The sequence below is a fragment of the Scardinius erythrophthalmus genome (assembly GCF_964197995.2).
Source record: "Scardinius erythrophthalmus genome assembly, chromosome: 11".
NCBI lineage: Eukaryota > Metazoa > Chordata > Actinopteri > Cypriniformes > Leuciscidae > Scardinius > Scardinius erythrophthalmus.
Genome location: NC_138231.1, coordinates 36,385,083 through 36,407,990, shown reverse-complemented (window position 1 = coordinate 36,407,990; position 22,908 = coordinate 36,385,083). Strand labels below are relative to the sequence as shown.

At 39.1% G+C, this 22,908-nt stretch overlaps 1 protein-coding gene across 5 annotated transcripts in view; it reads left to right on the top strand.

The window, feature by feature from the left end:
* The first annotated feature begins 433 nt into the window (after positions 1–433).
* epha7 (eph receptor A7) overlaps positions 434–22,908 on the top strand; it is a 66,811-nt gene continuing 44,336 nt past the window's right edge. For 4 of the 5 annotated variants that reach the window (XM_081378580.1, XM_081378579.1, XM_081378578.1 and 1 more), the window contains exons 1-4: positions 451–640; positions 2,027–2,091; positions 3,364–4,033; positions 17,742–17,897. In XM_081378580.1, coding sequence (XP_081234706.1) covers positions 547–640; positions 2,027–2,091; positions 3,364–4,033; positions 17,742–17,897 — 985 coding nt within the window. In that variant the 5' untranslated portion in view covers positions 451–546. Of the gene's footprint in view, positions 641–2,026; positions 2,092–3,363; positions 4,034–17,741; positions 17,898–22,908 lie in introns of all 5 variants that reach the window. The other variant, XM_081378581.1, reaches the window with a different exon arrangement.

The window sequence follows — 22,908 nt, the reverse complement described above, 5'->3', positions numbered from 1 at the left end:
CAAGTCTTATCTTGATAGAGTAGGATTCTGAGAAGCGAAAGTTCTCTCTCACTCTCTCTCTCTTTCTCTCTCTCTCTCAAAGTTTGTTTTGATATAGGCCTATCTACTGTATTTACTTTTCCTTTAAAAACAGCGTTTAGAGTATTGGCTTCAAGTAGCCTGCAGCATTTCAAATCGAACATTAGAATATTAAAATGTTCTTCTTTTAGTAGCCTAACAACGACTTACATTGCCCTACTAATTTTAAAGTTTGTGAATCCACACTCGTCTGGTTTAGACTAAAATTGAGGATCCGCCTTCGCTTTAAAGTGATTCGTCCGCGTGTTTACACCGAAAGCCTTTCGCGCGCCTAATGTGGGTGTGCTCTCTGTCAGTCAAAGTGAGTGACACGCTGAATGTTCTAAGCCCCGCCCCTCAGCTGCCGATGCTATTTGAGTGAGAGACGGCTGGTTTATTCACACAGAGCTGGTGCTGGAGCGTCGTCAATGGGAAGGGAACGCCGCGTTGGAAAAAGCGCACACTGTTTAGCCAACTTTCAATTGCACCATGGTTTGCACCTCAGTTTCGTGTTTGTGGACTATATTTTGCCTTCATTTATGTTTTTATGTGAACACTGGAATAGCACAGAACACGAGAGAGGGTGAGTGCTAAAGTTTCCTTTATTGCATCCTGACAGCGCGAGCGCAAGCACCGAACAAACCAGCAGTTACAACATATACAGAATCGACAGTCTGTCAGACAATAGTTTTTAATTTATCACACATTAGACAACGATATACGCTTGACTGTGTCTGATTTCATGAGTATTTAGTTCCTTGACGCACAGACTTTCGCTAATCAGACACGAAGACGTGTAATTTACAACTGCACATCGCAACTTGACATAAAAACGTGATAGACAAATTATACTTATCTGGTTAAGATGAAACATCACAGCTCTGTATCGCCTCGTTATCACGGTCTCATTTCATCAGGAAACACTACGTGACTTCCATTTACTGCAAACAAAAGCGATAACAAACTTGAAAAGATCTGCTTTATGTGCCTTAATGTTAACCAACCAGGCAGTATACAGTTAATTCTGCAACTGGACTGCAACATACCACGTTATTATTTTAAAACACTCATGGGATCATCTTCAGTTAGAGTAAAGGAATTGTCTGAGATGAAAACCTCCTGCAATCATCAAGCAATAATCGATCTGCTTCTGTATTACCAAGTTATCGAGTAGACAGATTTAGCAGGTTTCTAGCTTACATGTCTGTACTGCAAATAAGTAGGCTATATCACACATCTACATCGACTATATTATAGCATAGCCTAAGCCGAAGGAATCGTGGATCCTTACCGAAATACGAAATTAAAGGATCATTCAATAGCTATGGTAGGCTATAAATACGTCCAGTTGAGCTTATGGCTGTTTGCTGTTGTTCAATTAGATGTGTATTGATTACTCAACATACTCAGTGACGAATTTATTTATTAAATTATTTTTATTTGTTTTTTAATTAAGGTCCAGATCTCAGCTAATGCCCTTTTGAGAGTTTTTTAATGACAATATTTCATTGGATTAATTATTTTATTATTTAATCAGATTTATTTAATCATATGATCACACAAAAAACAGATATCGCCTCAATGAAATTTATTTAAATAACAAACTAGCGGCTGATTTCGACGCGTTCTTAACCCATGCGCGCGCGGATCCGCGTAATCTCCTCAACGGTCCAAACGAAGGAACTTTAACGATTTTTGTATCGCACACCAAGAGATAAAGTCGGTTATATTGACACACGAACAGGTGTCGCACAGGTTTCAGAGGTGTAAGGTACTTATTGTCATAAATCTCCACCGATGTTTGCTGAAAATGGGTCAAACTCGCGCACTCTCTCACTTTTAGTCTGTCTCTCCGCTCGACCGCGATGTAAAATGCTTCTGGAATATGCGCGAGATGTGTGCCAAACATTTATCACAATTAAAGATGCATTATTGTAGCCTAAGTGTGCGCTTTCTGTGTCGTCGGCAGTGATCCTGCTGGATTCAAAGGCGCAGCAGACAGAGCTGGAATGGATATCGTCTCCTCCAAGCGGGGTAAGCTGGAAACTTTACAACTTTGTCTTTACACACAAACATTTATGATTTTCACCTCTGTAATGCGCTTACTGCTTGTAGTATTTTAAGTGCAACCTAGAATTATGTGGTGTTTTATTTCTTTCTTCTATTGTGAGTCTTTGCACCACATCACAATGTTTCTAAAACGCTAAACAATGGTAATTTGGTCTTACTTTATATGAAGGTGGTTTTGTTACTTTAAAAAGTTGTTTGTTGTTGTTAATCCTCAACTAGCGTTAGTTTATAAAGGTTTAAGGAAGGCGTGTAAAATACAAACGCATTTGTTTTAGAGTAGTGCAACTAAGGTCAACTAAGTGATCTTTTGCTGAACTTTGTAAATTAATGTGTTAAATTCTTTATTATGCTGCTGTTGGTGTTTTTAAAAGTCGTGTAGGTTTTTAAACACTTGATTTGAACACAACATACTTAAAACTCAACTAAAAAAGTTACAGCAATTTAAACGTTTAGGATTCAGATTTTATCAGATTGGTTATCAGGTGGTTTGATTGCTATATTTCTTATTTAGAGTTATTTAGAGAATTTAGAAAAATACAGCATTGTAATTTTTAGTTTAGTTAAACCAAATAGTGAAAGAAACAGCCAACAAGTGTCTAGCGTACATGGAATTTAAGCCTTCCAGGTGGAAGTTGTTCAAGAGAAACCCAGAAAATTAAAGTAGTCGGTTTGAGTCATATATTTAATAATTTTTAGAAATTAAAACCAGTTTATTTTTGATGTTAACGCAAGAAGCACAACGTTCGGATACTTGACAAAACTTTGTAGTGGGATTTTACGACTTTACCATTTAAAATGTTTCCACATTTTAGAATAATAGTGGTGTACATTATTACTATTGTATACATTTTTTTGCAACAAAACATTTCTAATATTATTTAAACAAATATTTTAAATCATTCTAATGTGCTTATTAGTGTTTGCATTGATTGACTGATACCAACAATGATCAGGAATGCGCATAAAATCGCAGACACTAAAAATAAATATTTTAGATTAATACAATACAGATATTTTAAATTCTCAATGTATGCAAAGAAAAAAAACAAAACAAAAAACGAAGCACCTGGCTGCAGATGAATTCTTGTAGATCTCATTTTATATCAAGGAGTTGTGCATTTGTTCACACAGAGGCCAGTTTTAACACGCTGAAACATTCTCCCTTGAGGTTATTCCTGAACATTTTAGTTCAGCTCACAGTATAATGATGATTAACTGCGTTTTCCTTTTTCTCAGTGGGAAGAGATCAGCGGCTTGGATGAAAACTACACACCCATTCGCACATATCAGGTCTGCCAGGTCATGGAGCCAAATCAGAACAATTGGCTACGGACTAACTGGATTGAGAAGGGCGATGCCCAGAGGATTTTTGTGGAGCTGAAGTTTACCTTGAGGGATTGTAACAGCCTTCCAGGGGTGGTAGGCTCTTGCAAGGAGACGTTCAACTTGTACTACCAGGAAACCGACGTGGAGGTGGGCAGGAATATAAGGGAGAGTCAGTATGTGAAAATTGACACTATAGCTGCGGACGAGAGTTTCACTCAGGGTGACCTGGGGGAAAGAAAGATGAAGCTCAACACGGAGGTGCGTATAATCGGGCCCCTCTCCCGCCGAGGCTTCTACCTGGCCTTCCAGGATGTAGGTGCCTGCATCGCTTTGGTCTCCGTCAAAGTGTATTACAAGAAGTGTTGGTCGATTATTGAGAACCTGGCCACGTTCCCAGATACGGTGACAGGGTCAGAGTTTTCGTCGCTGGTGGAAGTGGAGGGTATGTGCGTCAACGACGCAGAGGAGGAGGCCGACAACTCTCCCAAAATGCACTGCAGTGCAGAAGGAGAATGGCTGGTTCCCATTGGGAAATGTATATGCAAAGCTGGATTTCACCAGAAGGGAGATGCGTGTGAACGTGAGTACTTTATTTTCATTTGCACACATCTGTTGGCATGCTTTAGAGTGACACTGATTAACCTTGCATGCAACAGTAGAGAGGACAATGGAGCAATTAATAAGTTATTATTATGTGCAAGACTTGCTTATGTGTCCATTTACCAAGACAATCCTTGTTCTAATTGGCTGACTGAGCGCCCAAGCATAGAATTATCCCAATGTGAGGTAATTATTCCGAATTACAGCAAAGCAATGCAATAACAAAACAAAACATGATGAAAAAGAAGAACGATTAATAATAAAAAAAAATAGGACGGAAAAAAAAGAACATGCTTATTGGGCAGAGATAATAATGATGGATTAAATGTGGGTGCAAAATCCTTGGAACAATAATTGGAATCCCTGTTAGTAGTTTGATTTGTGGGCTCTTAATTTATAGCCTTATGCACATTGACACTGGAATTAAATGATAACTAGCACTCCAGCTTAGCTCTCAGAAACAGCCCTGCTCTCTTTCTTCGTCTCTTTTCTTCTCTTTCCATTTGGCACCGAGCCAAACCAATCGCTCGCAAATGACACCGCGTCCGGAGGAGGTTCAGCCCTGACGCCGGGTCCTTCTCCGGACCTTTGAAATGACCCTGACAGAAAGAAAAAATAAACAGCGGAGACTCTGGGTTATTTAAGAAGTGTCCGAACAGAAAAACACAATTACAGTGGCCTCTGATATACTCTGCAATTAAGACTAAAACACTCCCAGTGCCATCACTGTCACTAATGGTGCTAAGCATTGTTTTTTTGGCAGTCACATGACACATGATTAGGATCTTCGGTAGAGGACCTCTTGGTTTTGTGTGGTTTAAGTGGCCGTCCAGCCTTTTTTCTGCCAATCGGTCACCTCCTCCACCTATAGATTATCAAGTGTGCAGACCAGTAATGATTAATCAGATATCTCCGGAAGGCTTGGATAGCTTTTATGCGGTGCACATACACGTCTACATCATTAAGTTATCACGTAAAGGGTGCTTCAGAACACTATTATGTTATCAAAAGCTAAAATGGGCAAGGCTGTTTCACGCTGAGAGGTTGCTGGAAAGCTGAAAGCTATTTCAAAAGCCAGAAAGGGAGCAAAGGAGAAAGTTGATGGTGCTTCTATGTAATATGGGCTATTTGGCACACATTAAGCATAATAAAAGGGTGCCTTTTATGTCTTTTTTTACAATTCCACCCTTTTTAACCTATTAAACATTCTGGAATTTTTACTCACTCAAAGAAAAAAATTAAATAAAAAAGAAATTAAATAAAAAACTAAATAGTGAAGCAACGCCAAACTTTCAGAAAATCTCGATTGCTTTTCCTGTGAATTAATCAGTGTTCACAAAGCCATCTTGCATTCCTCAAAAACAATGTCGCGTGTTTCTCTCAGAGCTGGCGACAAACGAACCCTGTCACCCATTTAGATTCCTGCCCCCTTCCATTGTCACTTTATGAGTTGTGCGTCGCTCCTGGCATGAGTGGCTGTGATATTACCACAGTAGTTAATCTAAATAAAATGAGCATGAGACTGCCGCATCAGCACTTCCTCTTAGCGATCTTCCCGATATTAAATTGCCTGTTCAGTGTTCCCCCCGAGCAGCAACCAGACTGAAAAATACTGGTGTGTTTTCCCCCTCTTTCAGGGAAACAGTAATGCAGTGCACGGTATCTGGGGCTGAAGGCCTGTGAGTGACAGGGGTCTTTTTAATATGGGAGGACTGATCTTTCCAGGAGTATACAGCTCATGTTGCAGCTCTCTCTTTTTCTTTATCTTCTCTTTCTCTTCCTCCCCTCAGGGGCTCGGCCAAGGCACTGTGACCCTGAAGCTTTCGAAAGCTCCTGTTTTTACACCATCTCACAGTGTTCTGTTATAAAATCCACACTATTTAAATAAGAACAAGCACACAAGCAGACGTTCATGCATACGGAACAAAGTCTAAAATGTCTTGCATTAAAAATTGAGTGGGGAAACCTAAGGAGGCCATGAAAATGCATGTTTTGACCATCTCATTCATCAGATGCCTGATGGAGGATTGTGTGTCTTTCATTTCTTCCTCCTTTCTCCCCCTCTTCCTCTAAACAGCCGTTCGCACAGGACACACATCCGTTGGCACAGTATTTTAATTGCTTTTCTACATACTTGCGGTAGGCGGATGACTTTAGCTGTTGTGATGTGTTTGAGAAGGCACAAACTTATAAAATGTCTAACTCTAAAACTGTCCTTTGATAGGAATAGTTAACACACAAAAAATTATGTCAAATCATTTAAGTTGTTTCTTTCTTCTGTGGAACATAAATAAGTAATTTTTAAACAACGAAAGTGAATGGGCTCCAATATTGTTTTGGACCATATTGACTTCTTTTTTACGGCCACAACCTTCAAAATATCATCTCACTGAAGAAAAAGTCATACAGACTCCATCCCTCGCTCTTGTCAAATAATTTCATGGTACTCATGCAAGTCTCAATGCAAGGCTTCACTCCTGCCTGCTTTTCTAGAGATCTACTCATTGCAGTTACAAGAATCAGTGTTATGAGTGAAAAAAAGGAATCTGAAGTGTTCTGCAGCATGCCAGAGTTTATTTGCATAGAGCTCAAGTAAAAATAGCGGCTATTCATTTGCGAAGCTCTGTTCAACAGTGTCTACTCAGAGAAAATGGAGACACTAAGTCCTTTGGAGGCAAAAAAAAAGGAGTTCTTGTAGACCAACATTGATCTCTTTGTTTCTGTTAAGCTTTTGCGAACAATCCGTGGAATGTATGTTGCTCAATCACATCACATTAATAACTGTATCTTGTCTAACAAAATGCATAATATTAACCGATAGTTGACCCAGTTTGCGTTATTTACAAGGCAAGCCTCTGTTTATTATTCTAAGGGGAAAAACAAGCTAGCGTTGGCTAACATGCTAACAGGAGGAGGTACTGGCAACGGCAAGCGCTGACACCATCCATCTCCCAGATGTCAAATAGTTGGACAGAAGTTAGTCAAAGCCTGATGGATTGCCAGAACACAGAAGGAGGGCAATAGCTGTGGAGACAAGCTGCAGAAGTAGCAGAGGTGGAGGGACGCAAGAGCAAGACCCAGGCTCAGTGAAGACCGTGCTTTGCATTTCAAATGATGCCACCAGGAGTTGGGGGTGGGTGGATTGTATAAAGGCTTGACATGCAAGTGATTGATAAGGTGTGAAAGTAAAGGCTACAAACGGTCATCCGTTAGAGAACTGTAAATGGGCTTAATTATTCAAATGGAGGCGAGTTCCTCAGGGAAGCCCGTTGGGTCCGAGGCTGTCAGGGTTAGAATCATCTGCTGATGGATAATGGCCTTCTCGGCCAGTCAGGGTCTTGGAGAACAGCAGCATGCTCTCGGAGCACTGTTTGTTTTTCCCCCTTGGTTTTGTCAGATGGAAAGTGGCTTTGAACACGAGGGGAGCTGTCATTGTGCTGTGTTGTCAAGGCTGTCAGTTGGCTGTAGTTCAGTTATTGATGTGTTGTAGTTGCTTCATGTTCACAATCACATTTCCTGTTGTTTCACTGGATAAAAAAGAAAGTTCTAAGGTTAAATGACAAATGGTTAACATACTGTCATTCATAATTAAATAAAAGAAAAAAAAAATCGAATTTTTTTTTGATTCATGTACAAATGTGCCTTTTGAACTGGTTCTTTTTAATGAATCAGTCTTGAGCTAACAGGCAACTTAGCAGTTAGAATCGCTCACTCACACAGTGAATCGTTCAGAGCAGCTATGTGGTTCACTGACTAAAGTTATTCTTCAGATATATCTGATTCAAAATGTGCAGAGAATCGTATACATTCTCTAATTACTGAATGTTTTTAAAGATACTTTTTCACAAAAGAGTTTTGTTGTAAAATATTATTCTTCAGATATGTTACACAAAATATCGGTTATTGTCTAGCGTACTGAATCCAAGTAAGGTTGAATCGAATCAGTTAGCCTATGTTTACTACACATCCTTTTTCCACACACCAACTGATCTTCTAACAGTTGTGAGAATAAATTCTTAGCGTTTAATACACATCCCTGTGGATCTACACCACAGCAGTTGACAAAAATGAACATCAGCACTTCTGAACAACCGAGTGATTCTGTAATTTGTCAACTAAAAGTTATTTGGCTCTTAAATGATTCATTAAAGCGCCAATGGCTCCCATGTCATTTTCTGAAGTCCTAGTTGTGATATTAGCAAGACATTTTCATACTAGAACAAGCCTCCTAAGACTTCTTCCTTCCTTCTCTCTCACTCTGTAAAGGAGAAAAGTGTGCAGTTATGTAATAAGTTATTGATTTTGCTCTTAGGGAGAGATTGAGCTGCTGAGTCTCCTGCTCTGCTGCTCTCCCAGAGGAGAGTCCCTCTGACAACAGACCCTCCCTGATGCTCACTGAGTGTTAAGGCCTTCAACCTGGTCACATATCACTTTCACCCAGTCGCCTCGGGCCAGAGCTGCTCCGAACACACACACACACACACACACACACACGGCTGCTTTGTTGCTTTTAACACAGTGTCCGCTTGTCCAATTGCATCCATTAGTACGGATGAGCAGAGAGCAATTCGAAAAGAGAAGTGTGTGTGCCAGCGTTTAGGCTGCTAAAGGGGGTAAGCTGCCCATAGTGTGGGCCGCATGTGTGTGAATGCATGCATAAAAGAGTGTTTCGCCGGGTGTGTCGGGCTAAAAAGACTAAGCCTATCAAAATCTGCTTGTGTGTTTGTGTGCATGCAAGGGTTGATGGAGATGTCGGGACCTGTTAGTGCTGCTGGAGTTGTGAGCAGGGCGGTTGCTAGTAGGGGGTCTTTGTTTGCAGGGGAAAGAAGCCATAGAGCTGGCTCCTCAGGCAAGCCAAGGGTCAACTGCTCCGCTCATCCATCTTCCAGCCTGGCAGTGACCTGTCAGCTCGGCTGCTCACGTTACTAAGCAGAGCAGGCAGGCCTGCATTGTGCAAGCTGCTCTGTTTGCAACCATGTGTAAATGAAGTTAATATTCACTGACCCCGTGCCCAGCCCGTGAGCGACCCTGGTGACACCAGGAAATCACAACGTTGCTAGCTAAACGACAAAGATTCCTGGCTATTCACATGGACTATTTATTTCCCATCGCTGCAGTATTTTTATTCGCGCTGTCAAAATATGTGCGTTTGATGGAACGCCACATTTTTCTGCTGAGTCATGTTCAGCTTCATTGAGTTTTAGTAGATTGCTGAACTTTAGTTTTGCATTACACATGACAGAAATAACATGCTTCGAACGCTGTTGGATTGAGGAAGCTCATGTTTTGCGCTTTTCCATTCAAAAGCAAAGTAGAGTTTGTGTATCTTATACCAGAAAGTGGCTGGTTATTTGTTATCAGATGTTTTGTGATTATAAGAGTAAGTTACAGCATTTTAAAGATTTTGAACGAATCCAATTTACTAGGGGAAAGTTTGAATACATGGCAGAAGAAATTGTTTATATATATTGTAAATAATCAGACATTTTTATTTTTATTTGTAGTCATATAATTATCTTTTTTAGGACATGATTGCAATGCGATCAACAGAACCCCTCATGGAAAAATATCAAATTAATGAGAAATTTGGCAGTTTTGTGTACAAGGCATTACTAATTTTTATGTTTTTCGGAAGTCACAGTGTACTTTTACAATCGAATACTATGAGATCCCACGTTTAAACGAATTGAATGCTTTTTGAAGCTTTCTAAATTCACATTCAAAATCTTTCTACATTTGCGGTGCTCTGCTGGGGCCGAGATGCTGTTTGCTAATGAGAAGCAGACTAAATTCTCTCTGCTCATAAAATGAGATTAAGGAGAAGAAATGTCACACACACAGAGCACTGTCTCTCAGCCAAGTTATTACTGAATGTAACTCGAAGTGAACACATTGTGCCAAAAAATAATCAATAAAATTAGAAAGTAATACCGTTCTCTGCTTTTGTGGGGACAGCTATGAGCGGCACAGTAATCAAGACTATATGAAATGATCATTTGTCTGAGGAGATGATTATTGGAAGATAGAAATGTGTGCCACATGTTCATTTTTCATGGATCACCAGCGGTGATGCTGGGATTTGATGGAGTGCTGTATCGTTTAGTCTCTAGGCAGGGATAGAGACAGGTATTAGAGTGTGTGTGTGTGGCTTTGGGTGTGCATGGCTGTGCGTTTGTCCAAATAGGTGTGCGTCCGTGCACGTTTGGACAGGTCACGACTGCGTTTGGCTTTATAATGAGGGACCTCTGCCGGTTCGCCATTGTGCGTTCATTCAGTCTCCTCTGTCAAAGCTGCAAAGTCATCCAGACTGTGTGTCAGTGTGTGTGTGTGAGGTATATCTTGCTGATGGTGGAGGTTTGATTTAGATCTGATTAGCTGTGGTTAGTGTTCTTAAGGAGATTTTTCACTTTTTATCTTCCAAGAAAAGACCAAATCTTAGTTTTCTAACAGCCGTGCTTCACTTCAGGACTTCGTAACACACATGCACACAAACAAAAGGAAAAAATATGGGTAAAAAAAACACATGTTTTAAGGGGGAGGGGCTAACTCGAGATGTCTGTATAGGCTAATTTCTGGAATTAAAGGAATGCTGTTAGTATGTTTACATGCATTCATTTACGTTAATCGGAATGAATCCAATCTGATTTCAAATTCTGAAAGTTCTGTTTAAATGAAACTTAAACTGTGGAATCCAATTCAAATTTTCAGAACTGGAGAGCCATCAATCAGATTAGTAACTGAATATTTGGCTGCATGTAAATGTGCTAATAATGTGTGGTTTCATTTCTTTAATGTTTCTTCAATGCGAATGACGTGGAAGAGGAAGTGCAGGTGTCTTGGGATATGCTTATATTTTCTATTTTGCAATCAGCTGCAAACAAGACCAGCATTTACACTTGGAAGGAAGCATTTCAAAGGCATTTTAAATTCTGGTGAAAGCCCAAATCCTTTTTTCCTAAAAGGCTGCTTTGTTCTAAAAGTGTTCCTTTTCACTGTAAAAGTGACATTTCATGTTTCCTCCTTTTCCGCTATCACAGAAAATATCATATGCCAGGAAAGCCATCTGGGCAGATGCTATGGGGATGAGTTGAGCTGTTGTATTTAACTGTAATGGATTTTTTTTTCTTTTTTGGTCTGTTTAGCAGCAATAACATTTTACAGATCCTTTCAGTATTTTGCCACAATTTCATGACCGTCCAGAGAGTATTTTTAGTGTAATCGCATTTATTTGCAGTCTGCCTCACATGAGAAATGAGGAGCGAGTTGAAAGATCTGTTCTTGGCACGACGATGACCACTTCCAGCCAACACAAATGTGACTGTCAAAGCATAATGCATTCAGCAGTAATTGCAGAGATATATCCTTACTATCCTCTTCTGTTTAAAATGTGCATGCAAAAGAGTAGAATTGTTGTACCATTATGTACACAAAAAAGGCCATTACATATTTGCTGAATTTACTGTAAAATGTATTTAACTTAGTGGCATGCAGATGAATTTAACAGCTGCTATTCGTGAAGGTTTGTGCCACACACTTTTCCTCAGTGTTTGTTATTCATCTTTTTTTTATATATATATATATATATACCTTCACAATTATCATTTATAGGCCTAATTTTCCAGAAAACATGCAACCTATTTTTATAAAATGAGTATAACTGGCACTTAAGAGACTATTTCAAATGAACAGCTGTGTTTTGGCACAATTCATGATGTTAACATTTTAACTATATTTAGGAGAGGGCTCTGATAGGCTTTGATCTGTTCTTTCTTCACAAGTCTTTCTTGTTCCTCTCTGAGGGCTTCAGAGGGCATCCTGGTGTGTCCTTCAGCACAGTGTAAGAGAATGCTAATCTTCTCTTTGTTTCTGACGGAAAGCTACTTATCTCTCCTCCACACAGGTAGCAGCCATGAATGAGATTCTTGTCTGCATCAGGAACACACCCCTAATCCAACCTGTTCGCTCTGAGTAATGCGTGGGGCACTGCGCGAATAGCTCGGAATAAGATCCATCTTTTAACATTTTAATCTGACATTTTCACAACCCTCTAATCCAACTTTCTCTCTTTTTTCTGTAACCGTTAGTCTCTTCGTCTCAGTCTAGCAGTTGTAGGAGAAATGCAAAGGGTACAGGGCCAAAATTGGACCCCATCCTGGTGTGTTGCTTTCTTGATGCCTTTTGATTCTTCCCCTTTCCTTTGTACCCTCGGTCTGTTTCCTGGAGTTGGGTAGATTTCTCGCCCTCTTAGGAAGAAAGATTAAAATGCTTGCCACACAAGGGCTGACAGCATGGAAACAGGCTTTTTGTGAGTTTGAAAGGTTTTAGGTTCTCTCAGACTGCTTTCATCGGGACTGGAAATAATGGTGTCTATTGATATCTACTTCTTATCATAGCCAGAAAGTGTACTACATGTAATTCAAGAGTAAATATCTAATGCTAATCTTGTTTATATACTTTTCTCTTGCCTCACAGTGTAATTTAATTTCAAAGTAAATGAAATGATATAATATCATTGATATAAATATGTTCTATTCACATTATGAAAATGTACTGTATGTATGAAATATGCAGATTATCTACTACATATGCCAAAATTGTGCAGTAGCCTATACAACAGAGCACACCGCATGCGATACTGTATCCCACAATGCAATGATTTAATTAGTATTTATTTAAATCATTATTTGATTTGGATGTCAAATGTTTAGATTCGTTTTTTACTCAAAATTAAATTTGTTAATAATGTTGCATTTCCAGGATGTCACTCACATGATACTATGAGGTCATGTGAAAATAAAGTGGCATACTACAGTTTGAAACATTTATAGTGAAATAATGGGTACTATTTTATTTACTTTAAAAAATAAAAAATAAAAAAATAAATCCTTGGCAGCTTTTATGAAAAAAGATATAATATATGAAATAATTTACTTTTAAAGGACTTAAATATACTTAAGTGTGAACTGAATGTACACTAAATTGCATGTTAGGCTAATTGCTTTAAATCATGACAAAATATTATTAAAACAATTAATATAATATAAATTTAATATAAAAAAAGGGTGTTAAGAAATAGTCATAAAAATGTACTCTCTTTAAGTACACTTAAGTGGCCTTTTATTTCATTCATATTATCTGCAAGTACAGTTTTTTAAACATACTATTAAGATTTGAAGTACACTACAACAGCACATTCAATACAATTATGCACACTTCACAAGGGAGTACGAGTGTGTTCTGTGCAGTATTCAGTATTATAAGTACTATTCCATTCTGAACCTAGCCCGAGATCAGAAAATAATATACAACATTCTAAAAAGGGCAGCCCAGAAGTTTATAGGAAATTCATTGAAAGAAAGCCAACAAGAGAAAACAACTGACAGCACAAGACCGAGAGAAAAACCAGCACTTGCTTTAGGAAAGCCTGTGATTAGGACATTTCCTCACTCTCCCTAGAGGGATGACTGAATTTTGTAGTCAGTACGCTAATTTTAGACAAGTCAGCAGTTTGTGCAGTTCAACTGGACATTGTCTTGAATTTTACCTCTGGGTTGTTGTTAAATCTCTCTAATAAGTCTTTAAAAATGAGAAGGGATTCACTGTTGCAGAGGCAAAAACAGCGCTGAAGCTGATTTTGAAGAAATAGGCTATAACTTAAAGCAACAATGTGTAATATTTTAAGTTGATTTTTAGCAAAAAACATTGTTATTTCAAAATTATACGTTCTCATTAATGTGTAATCTGTCATTTAGAATACATACGAACGAGTCGCTCGAATGGCGGAATCCATGTTGTGCATGCATCTTGAAAATACATTAGACAAAGAGAGACATACAAGCTTTGCCTTTCGCGTTATTACACGCAGTGACACCGTGATGAATGCGAGGGCGAGATTTGCTCGCGTTTTCCGGCAGATTTGAAATAATACGGCCACCGTAGGAGTTAAAACGCCTTCGGAATGGGAGGAGCTAGAAAGTAATATTCAGTTGATAGTCATATACAATTTCACCGCTAGCTGGGAGAAAATCCTACACAGTGTAGCTTTAACCAGTATCCAAACCCTATAAAAGATTCTGCTGTCTTGTTGTGATCATCTATACATGCATGCTTTTTGTGCGATTGGCTTATGCAGAATACATATTAGAAATTGAGGTATTTTAGTGGCAAAGCATTATCCGTACTGTGGATCCTGCATTATTTGTACCGTGTTAGAAACGCTGAGAGACCATTTTTTCCCCTTCAGCTTGACCACTGAAAGGTAAATTACTGACGCTGGCACCCGCCGCCTGCTAAAGACTCTGGGAGGAGTGTCAGGCTGTTTTAATCTCTTTCTCTGTTGTTCTGTTTAACCTCAACCTGTGTTTCTAAGGGGCCGACTAATTTCTTTGTGCAGTAAATGAGGTTGCTGTTGCCTGCTCTGCGTACCCATGTCAACAAGCACATCCCATTAGCTCGCCTTCATGCTCGTGGCAGCTCGAATAAAGCTCATGCTCACCAAGTCCTTCTGCTAACTTTTTAAACCCGCCTAAGCTAGTGTTTTTCCTTTCCGTTTCGCAATTTAGCAGCCAAGCGGTTATGTTGGCAGGACATGTTTTCAATTCTGAGCAGAAATGGGCAGTTAAGTGGAGGATATCGTCTCAATGTCAGTTTCAGAGATTGGTTACCATGCTCTCAAGAGTCCCTGGCACACGGGGTCATGTAGCGCTAATTCAGTCATGATTACATGCTAGCAGACATTATGCAGCATGGCAGAAGGAGGCATAATTGGGCAAGCCTCATCTTTTTCTTCCACTGAAATAAAGCTGTCAGGAAGGGGAAAACAAAGCTATCATTTATCTCTGTGGTGGCGGGTTACTGCGTTAGCACAATGGTAGCATGTTTTTCGACTAATTCAGTGACACTATTTGCACGTCAGCGTTGGGAGGGCAGGAATTTGGGCCTCAGAAATGCTGTGTTTGTGCATGTCACTCATAGTAAAACCAGAGAGGTGGAGTGGAGACAGGTTCTCAGGCGGGCCCCCGTGACAGCGCTACATTTGATTTGAGGCCTAATTTGCTGGTTGGTTGCTTGTGTAAACAACTCAGGGATACTTGGGCATCTCAGACGGCGTGATAAACAAATCCTGATCGCACGGATGTAAAAATAAACCCTCCCCGCTTCAGAGACGTAAAAAGGCAGCCGAGAGTCCTCCTGTTTTGGTGATTTGTGATGGTGCTAATCTTAGTGTGTTCACGAGAGAGCCGTTGAGTGCCCGTGGGCCGGTCTTGAGCTCTCGGGCTCAGACGGAATCTTTGCGGCTCAGAGCTGAAAACTAAAACTAACAGACACACCAGCTTACCAGGGAAATTGTTTTCTGGCCTGTTACTTTCTTCTTCTTTTTTTCATTCCTTCCATTTCCATTTCCCTTTTCTTTTCCTTTTCCCTTGCCTTATCTTTCCTGTGCTTTTTCTTTTCTGTTTTGTCATTTTCCTTATAATCGTTTCTTTTCCTTGTACTTCTCTTGTTGCTTTTGCTTGTGTTTCCTATTCCAATTCCTGTTGCTCTTTCTCACCTTGCTTTTCCTGTCCTTTTCCTGTCCTTTCTACTGTTTATCTTATTTTCCTTTCCTTTTCATTTTGTACCTTTTCCTTTTGTTCCTTTTGCTTGCGTTTCCTTTTCTTGTTACTTTTCCCGTTTCATTTTCTTTTCTTTTCTTTTCTTTTCTTTTCTTTTCTTTTCTTTTCTTTTCTTTTCTTTTCTTTTCTTTTCTTTTCTTTTCTTTTCCTGTTACTTTTTTCTGTTACTTTTTTCTGTTACTTTTCTTGTTCCTTTTGCTGGCTTTTCCAGTTCCTTTTCCCTTTCCCTTTCCGGATTTGTAATTTTCCCTATTTGTTTTCTTTCTCTTTCCCCCCGTTCTTTTTCCTTTTCCTTCTTCTTTCCTCTCATTTTACACTTGTTCTGTTTTTTTTTTTTTTTTTTTTTGTGTAATTACCTAATTTACACAATGAAAAAGGATTTAAGGATTCCTAAAAAAAAAAAAAACACCTGAATACCTTTTTCTTTTAACCATGACTATTTCACGGTATGCTTTGCTAGCACCACCTCCTTACAACCAAGAAGTAGATTTGCTGCTTTCAATTACAAGTCCTCACTAGTTGAGAAAGATTACAGATAAAATCACATCCTTTTCCTCCTCTTCTCAGCCTGTGAAGGCCCTTGTTCTTTATGTTGCACGGCCACACCATGCTATGGTTCTGAGCAAAATACACTGTGACAAGGCTTTCATGTAGCTGAAATGGGGATACCGTATCCCTCAGCCACCCCCCATCTCAACAAGGTGTTGTTTAAAATGAGGAAATCAGCCGACCTCCTGTGCGATCACCATTTTAGTCTTGTCACGGAAAGCTGCAGTATTTTCCCCACTTTTGGAAGGCCCTGAAACAATAATGCAACTACTTGAGATATAAAAACTGGGTTTGGAATTGAAAATCTGTAGTGTTGTGTCCCTGGTAACAATCATTAAAATGCATAGCTGTGAACAAAGTAATATTTATCCCGTGGATGCGGGCGTGGTTGGGGTTTAAGAAAAATCATGTGGGCCCGATTCCCTCTTTAGGCTGAAGGGGGTTTTAAGCAAACAGCTGCTAAGTGTGGATTAGCATCTCTCAGCAGTGCCGACCAAAAGGCCAAACCGAAAATAGCTTATTTCTTTTTGCTTACTGATGTGAACCAGGAAAATACCCCAGCCTGTGGATCTTAATGTTGTCTAATTATAATGCAAATAGTAATATATGAGGATGGTGCTTCATTGAAAATTCAGCCCATATGGGCATGTGAAATAAAGTATGGGAGTAAATGACTCATTGTCATTGGAACGTGTTAGGGTGATTCTTGTGCATAGCCTAAAGCGTTCTGGCCCTAATTTCTGCTTTGTCTCTGATCCCTGGCTGCCTGTGGGATGTCCTTTTTTCCCCTCATAAAAGGTGAAATACTGAAATAATCCATTTAAGTTTCCTATTTTCCAAAGTAACCTTGCCTCTAGGACATTTCTGACTGCTAGAGGTGGTGCAAAGGCAGGCATGCTAGATCTTTTGGGGTGATCAGGAATATAAGGCCTCTGGTTGATGCGTCATATGAATGACTAAATGTGTGTTGTACTAATAACCCAGCAGAAAACGTTATTGCTCAGAGGCTGATCTTTTCATAGTTCTGTTATTCTATGTATCGATTTGTGTCTTAAAATGTCTACTGAGCCAATTTTTGACTGTACTGAATGTACTGAATTCTTTAGGTTTATTTGATGCTATAAATTAACTAGAGGGAAGAGATGATTAGTTCACGAGCAGCTTTAACTGAGGCTCTACAGCGATCTGTCAGACACATTAAAGAGCCACAAAATGGCTTTAGTATCTTTATTGTTTAATTTTCTTAAAAAAATTACCAAATTTGAAAGGTGAGATTTTGTTTCATATCAAAAGTAACCTGGTCTGTCCTGTCTGTCAGTGGATTGTCAGTGTCCTCTCTGCTCCGCGATGTATTTTTCACTGCGGGAGAACATGGTGTGGCGTGAGAGCAAGGTGGCTTGTTGGACATATAGCAACAGGAACTTTTTTTTGATGGAGCTAAAGGGGCAGTATGATTCAAACATTGATGATACAAAATGTGAAGACATGCTAATTCTTTCTCTTTTTCTCTCCATCACCATCCAGCCTGCGGTCGTGGATTCTACAAGTCTTCATCTCAGGATCTTCAGTGTTCCCGTTGTCCCGCACACAGTTATAACGACAGAGAGGGCTCGTGGAGATGTGACTGCGAGGACGGCTACTACAGAGCCCTCTCCGACCCCGCTTCTGTCGCTTGCACCAGTGAGTGAGCTGTTTGTGAATCTCTGGTCTTCTTTCTTTTTGTTCTCTCCCTTCTCTATGTCTTTATGACTACAAACTGGCACATCTCATTCCCACTCACTAGCAGGTCATGATCAGACAAGCAATTGTCTGCTTCCTGTCAGGTGAGATTATAATTACCAGGGGCGTCAGGCCCCTATGTTTTTTGAAGGGGAACTGTGGTAGTCCTGGCTCATTTGGCGCACAAGTGTGTGTATTTATATGTATATGTATATGTGCATGTGTTTGGATTCAGTTTGGTTTGAATAGGCATAACATTTCTGGTAATTTCAGTCAGAAGTAATGGAAGCAGGTCTCAACAGTTCTTTCCTCTCTGTCTCTTTTTTATGTTTTCCTCCACTCCCTTCTAATAACCACCTGTCCTTTCCTTTCCTCTCCTCGGCCATCTCTCTTTATGAATAGCACAGCTATTCCTCAGCCATTGATGACTTATTTACAGAGGCCAGACAAGGGTGAAAAGAGGCGGGGAGGGAGTTCAGGGCGAGTCGATCTGCTTGGAAATATGCTCAAGGACAGGTCCAATCAGGTAGAATCCCAGGATGTGCTTAACTTCCTGAAGACAAAGAGATGGAGAAAGTGCATTCAAGTAAGGATTAAGGCTGTACAGTTTGTTAAAAACAAATTGTAACAATTTGTTTAACATTTTAACAAATGTTGTTATTAAGCTGCAGTAATGATGCTGCTTAGATATCAAGGCTAAAGAACAAAGAAATATATACAATCACATTGAAATAAAAATGACAAACTAACAAGAGCCTTTGACGCAGAGTTAAGTTATGTGTTGCCCATGCTCTGCTGTCCATAGAAATTAATCTTGCCAATAGAGTTACTTTTTTACAATAATGTATTAGCCTGACGTCGTTATACTCAGATTCTAGTCAGAATATGAGCCTGATACTGCTCCATTGGGCTGTGATTATGGGGCGTGTTTCAAACGAACCAGGAAAGAAAATGTCTCTACACTCAATTGGATAGACCTACAACCAAACAGAGCAACGAGTAAAAGACATATGTTCTTCATTCATCTTTCTGATCGACAAACGCCTTAATCGTGGTTCTCTGTTCCTCTTTTAAAATGAACGTGCTGTCGATATCTTCTATAACAGACACGATGGCGGATTCTACACATCGCAGTTCTCCAGCGGCAGCCATCTTTGTCGTAAACTAATTCAACCCAAGCGCTCTTTAGTGACGTGGATGATTACGTTATACTGTTGATCATCTGTCCATCATCGTATAAAGCCCGTCCTGACAATTTGATTGGTCCGAACAGCTCCGCTTCGAGCATAGTTGCTCCACAACGGATCAAGTCCTGAACGAACTTCCCGACCTCAAATGTTGTGGGTGGGGCTACGTTCGGCTGGCATCCAGGCTAATAATGTATTTTTTAATGCATTTATAATTTTAATTTTAATATTGTCTAATTATTATTATTATTATTATTATTATTTCTACTACTAAATTGAATAAACGTTTTAATTTAATGTTGTAATTATTATTAGTTGTAGTAGTAATAGTAACTATGTTACAATTAAATTCTGTAATAATATATATACACAATTTTTTTTAATTATACCATGAACTATATGATATATTCTGATTGTCAATTATGTGTAATTGACTGTATTTTGTGTTTTATTAGTGACGCACTGAGCGTTCTAATCGCACCAGTGTGATCGTATGTGTCAAAGGGTTAAAATCAATCGCGTTTTTGCGGTTAAAACTTAAACAAATTAAAAAGGGAGGGGCCCTCACTGGCCCTGATCCTAAATCACATGCATGCTCAGTATAGTAGATAACAAAACAGAGTGCTGAATTAAATCACAGCCTTTTTGTTTTTAAGGTGGCACAAGGCCATATGGCGATGATTTTAATTTGGTTATTTGTGCAGCTATAATGCTGCAATAGACAACAGAGAATGACAAATGAATTTGAGTAGATGAGAGAAACGTATTAGACCCTAGCTGTGCTGTTGTGAAACAGGCCAAATGTGCAGCCTATCCAATGATGACACATATGTCATGCATTAATCATTCACTACGATTTACCTCTCCCACCCTCATTCCAGCTTTCTTCTTTATTCCATTACAGTAACTCCCCCAAATTTGTCTCACCACTGCCTTACAAAAGAGATGATCACACAAAGAGCGATTTAGTCTAATTGTTGCCCATTGCCCCCCAAAAAGAGAACAAAGGAGAAACAGGCCTGAAATTCACCACACAATTACTCACGTCTCCTCTGCCTTCTTTCTCTTTCCCTCCAAGTACACATCAGATCTTTGTCTACCCTGACCACAGTTTGGCTGTTGTTACTCTGTCTGGGCATAAAAACGTTTACTTGTCTCAAAATGCACACAGAATATAAGAATTAAGAGTTATCTATGGCATCCAGAGTGCAAATAAATGGTGAAGCATGCGAGTTGGAAAATGTGGAAACAAAGGTAATTCATAAATATAATGATTTCTGAAGGATCATGTGACACTGAAGACTGAAGTAATGACTGCTGAATATTCAGCTTTACCATCACAGGAGTAAATTACACTTTCAAATATATTAAAATAGAAAACATTTTACATTTTAATAATATTATTTCTCAAAATTAGGGTATTTACTGTATTTTTTTTTTAATCAAATGCAGCTTTGTTGAGCATAAGAGACTTCTTTTAATGCATATAAAAAACATAAAGTAGAATGTAAAGCAGTAACTACGTTAGTGTTGAACAACAGTACCGACACCATGCATCGCTAAATACGTTATACAACTCAGATACACAAATAATTGGCGGGGTGAGGGGAGTTGTTCTAAATCACTATGAGTCACAGAGGATGTGGCAGGAGTTTGGGATAATAAGGATGTGACAAGAGGGAAAAAAATGCAAATCAAGGGTAAAACAAAAAACTTTTAACAAACATAAATCCCGCCTCTTTTGAAGTGTTGTGCATTCAAAATACTCTTCTCACCAGACTTGTCTTAATTATCTCGGGATTAAGTTATTGTGACCATCTGAATTGTCTGGGATGAAGATTTCTTTTTATGGGGGGGGATTTAAAGCAGCGTGGAACTGAATGGTAATTGGGGGTGAATTTACATTCGCTGAATAAACACCCTGATGGACAGCTTTTTAAATGAGCAAGGTGTAAACCTACCGAATCTTAAGCTCTGTCAATACGCACTCAGCTCTTCAGAACACGGATTAAGAGCGGCCTTAATGAAATTCAGATTTCCTGAGTGAAAGGAATTAATATTCACTTTCAGAGAGAAAAAAGAAATGTAGCACAAAGTTGTACAGAAATATATGCAATTGCATGGCATAAATTCTTCCGGTTTACCTGTAAAGATAAATAGGCAATACTTAGGCAAAAGCCTGCTGTGTATTTTTTTCTTTTTAGATAGAATGAAAGTAGGGAGTTCTTGACAGCTTTCAGAGATGACATCGATCATTCGACAGCTGCGCATGGTGTCAGCACTAGCGAAGGTCTGGAAGGGGCGGGTGACATAGAGAAAAAGAGGAAAAGGGAAAGCGGGAGACATTGAAAAAGCGAGAAAGAATGTAAGAGAAATAGAAAGAGAGAAAGTGAGAGCGCATAACCTACATAGTATCTTTTCAGCTCCCTTCAACCCCCTGGAATCATCACCTCAGTTCATTGACGTGTCCCTGAGGGTGAGACTTTCCTTTTTTCCCACAGTTGCCAAGGCACAGATGTACAGTAGTAAACCGGCCTCTCTTGCGCACCTCTCTGGCTCCGGCCCTCTATCTATAATTGGCGCATGGTACAAGTGAGGTCAAAGTTCAGGTACCATGTTTGTAGATTAAGGATTAGTGGCTGGACTGTTTAAACACGGTTCACAAGTAGCGGCCTCATTATTGGGGTGAGTCTTAAAGGGATAATCACCCAAAAATGAAAATTCTCCTTTACTCACCCTCATGCCAAAACTCTATGACTTTCTTTCTTCTGTGACAAATAAATTAATACTTTTATTCTGTAAGGATGAATTAAATTGATCAAAAGTGACAGTGCAAAGTTTTACATTGTAAAAAAAAAAAAAATCTAATAAATGCTGTTCTTTTGAACTTTCCATTAATCATAGAATCCACTAAAAAATTAAGCAGCACAACTATTTTCAGCATTGGTGATAATAATAAGAAATGTTTCTTGAGCATCAAATCAGCATTTAATAATGATTTCTGAAGGATGATGTGACACTGAAGACTGGAGTAATGATGCTGAAAATTCAGCTTTACATAACAGGAATAAATTACATTTTATAATATATTTAAATAGAAAACAGATATTTTAAATTGAAATAATATTTTACAATATTACAGTTTTCTGTATTTTTGATCAAATAAATGCAGCCTTGGTGAGCATAATAGACGTCTTTCAAAGCATTACATATATTGTAATGTTAGCTTTTTTTTAGCCATTGTGTGACAAGCGTGCCAAAATTAAAGTCATTATTCACTACGAAATTAACGACAAAGTCCCATTAACTTTAATTTCATATTTCAAAAATCCCCCTTTTGTGTTTCACATAAAAAAAAAAAAAAAAAATCCTACAGGATTGGAATGACTTGAGGGTGAGAAAATGGCAGGGTTTTTAGCATGAATTATCCTTTACTAGGAGGAGTAGCACTAAGATAGTCAAGAGCTGCTCAAAGTGCAGATAACAACTGGATTCCTGAGTTAAGCTCCTGTACTGCTTGGCCCGAGACTTCAGGCTTCTCTCTCTCTCACACACACACACACACACACGCGCGTGCACGTACACACACACATACACGATCAGCAGGGTGACCTAATTAATGTTTTCTCACAGGAAAACTGCAATGGCAAGAATCGTGACCACATCTTTACTGATTTCAAAGATGATTTTAATATCTTTTTTTCACATGCATTAACTCACTCTTTGGTTTGGAAGGATATTCAGCTCAGTCACTTGAAAATCACTGTTAGAAAACATGTCATGCG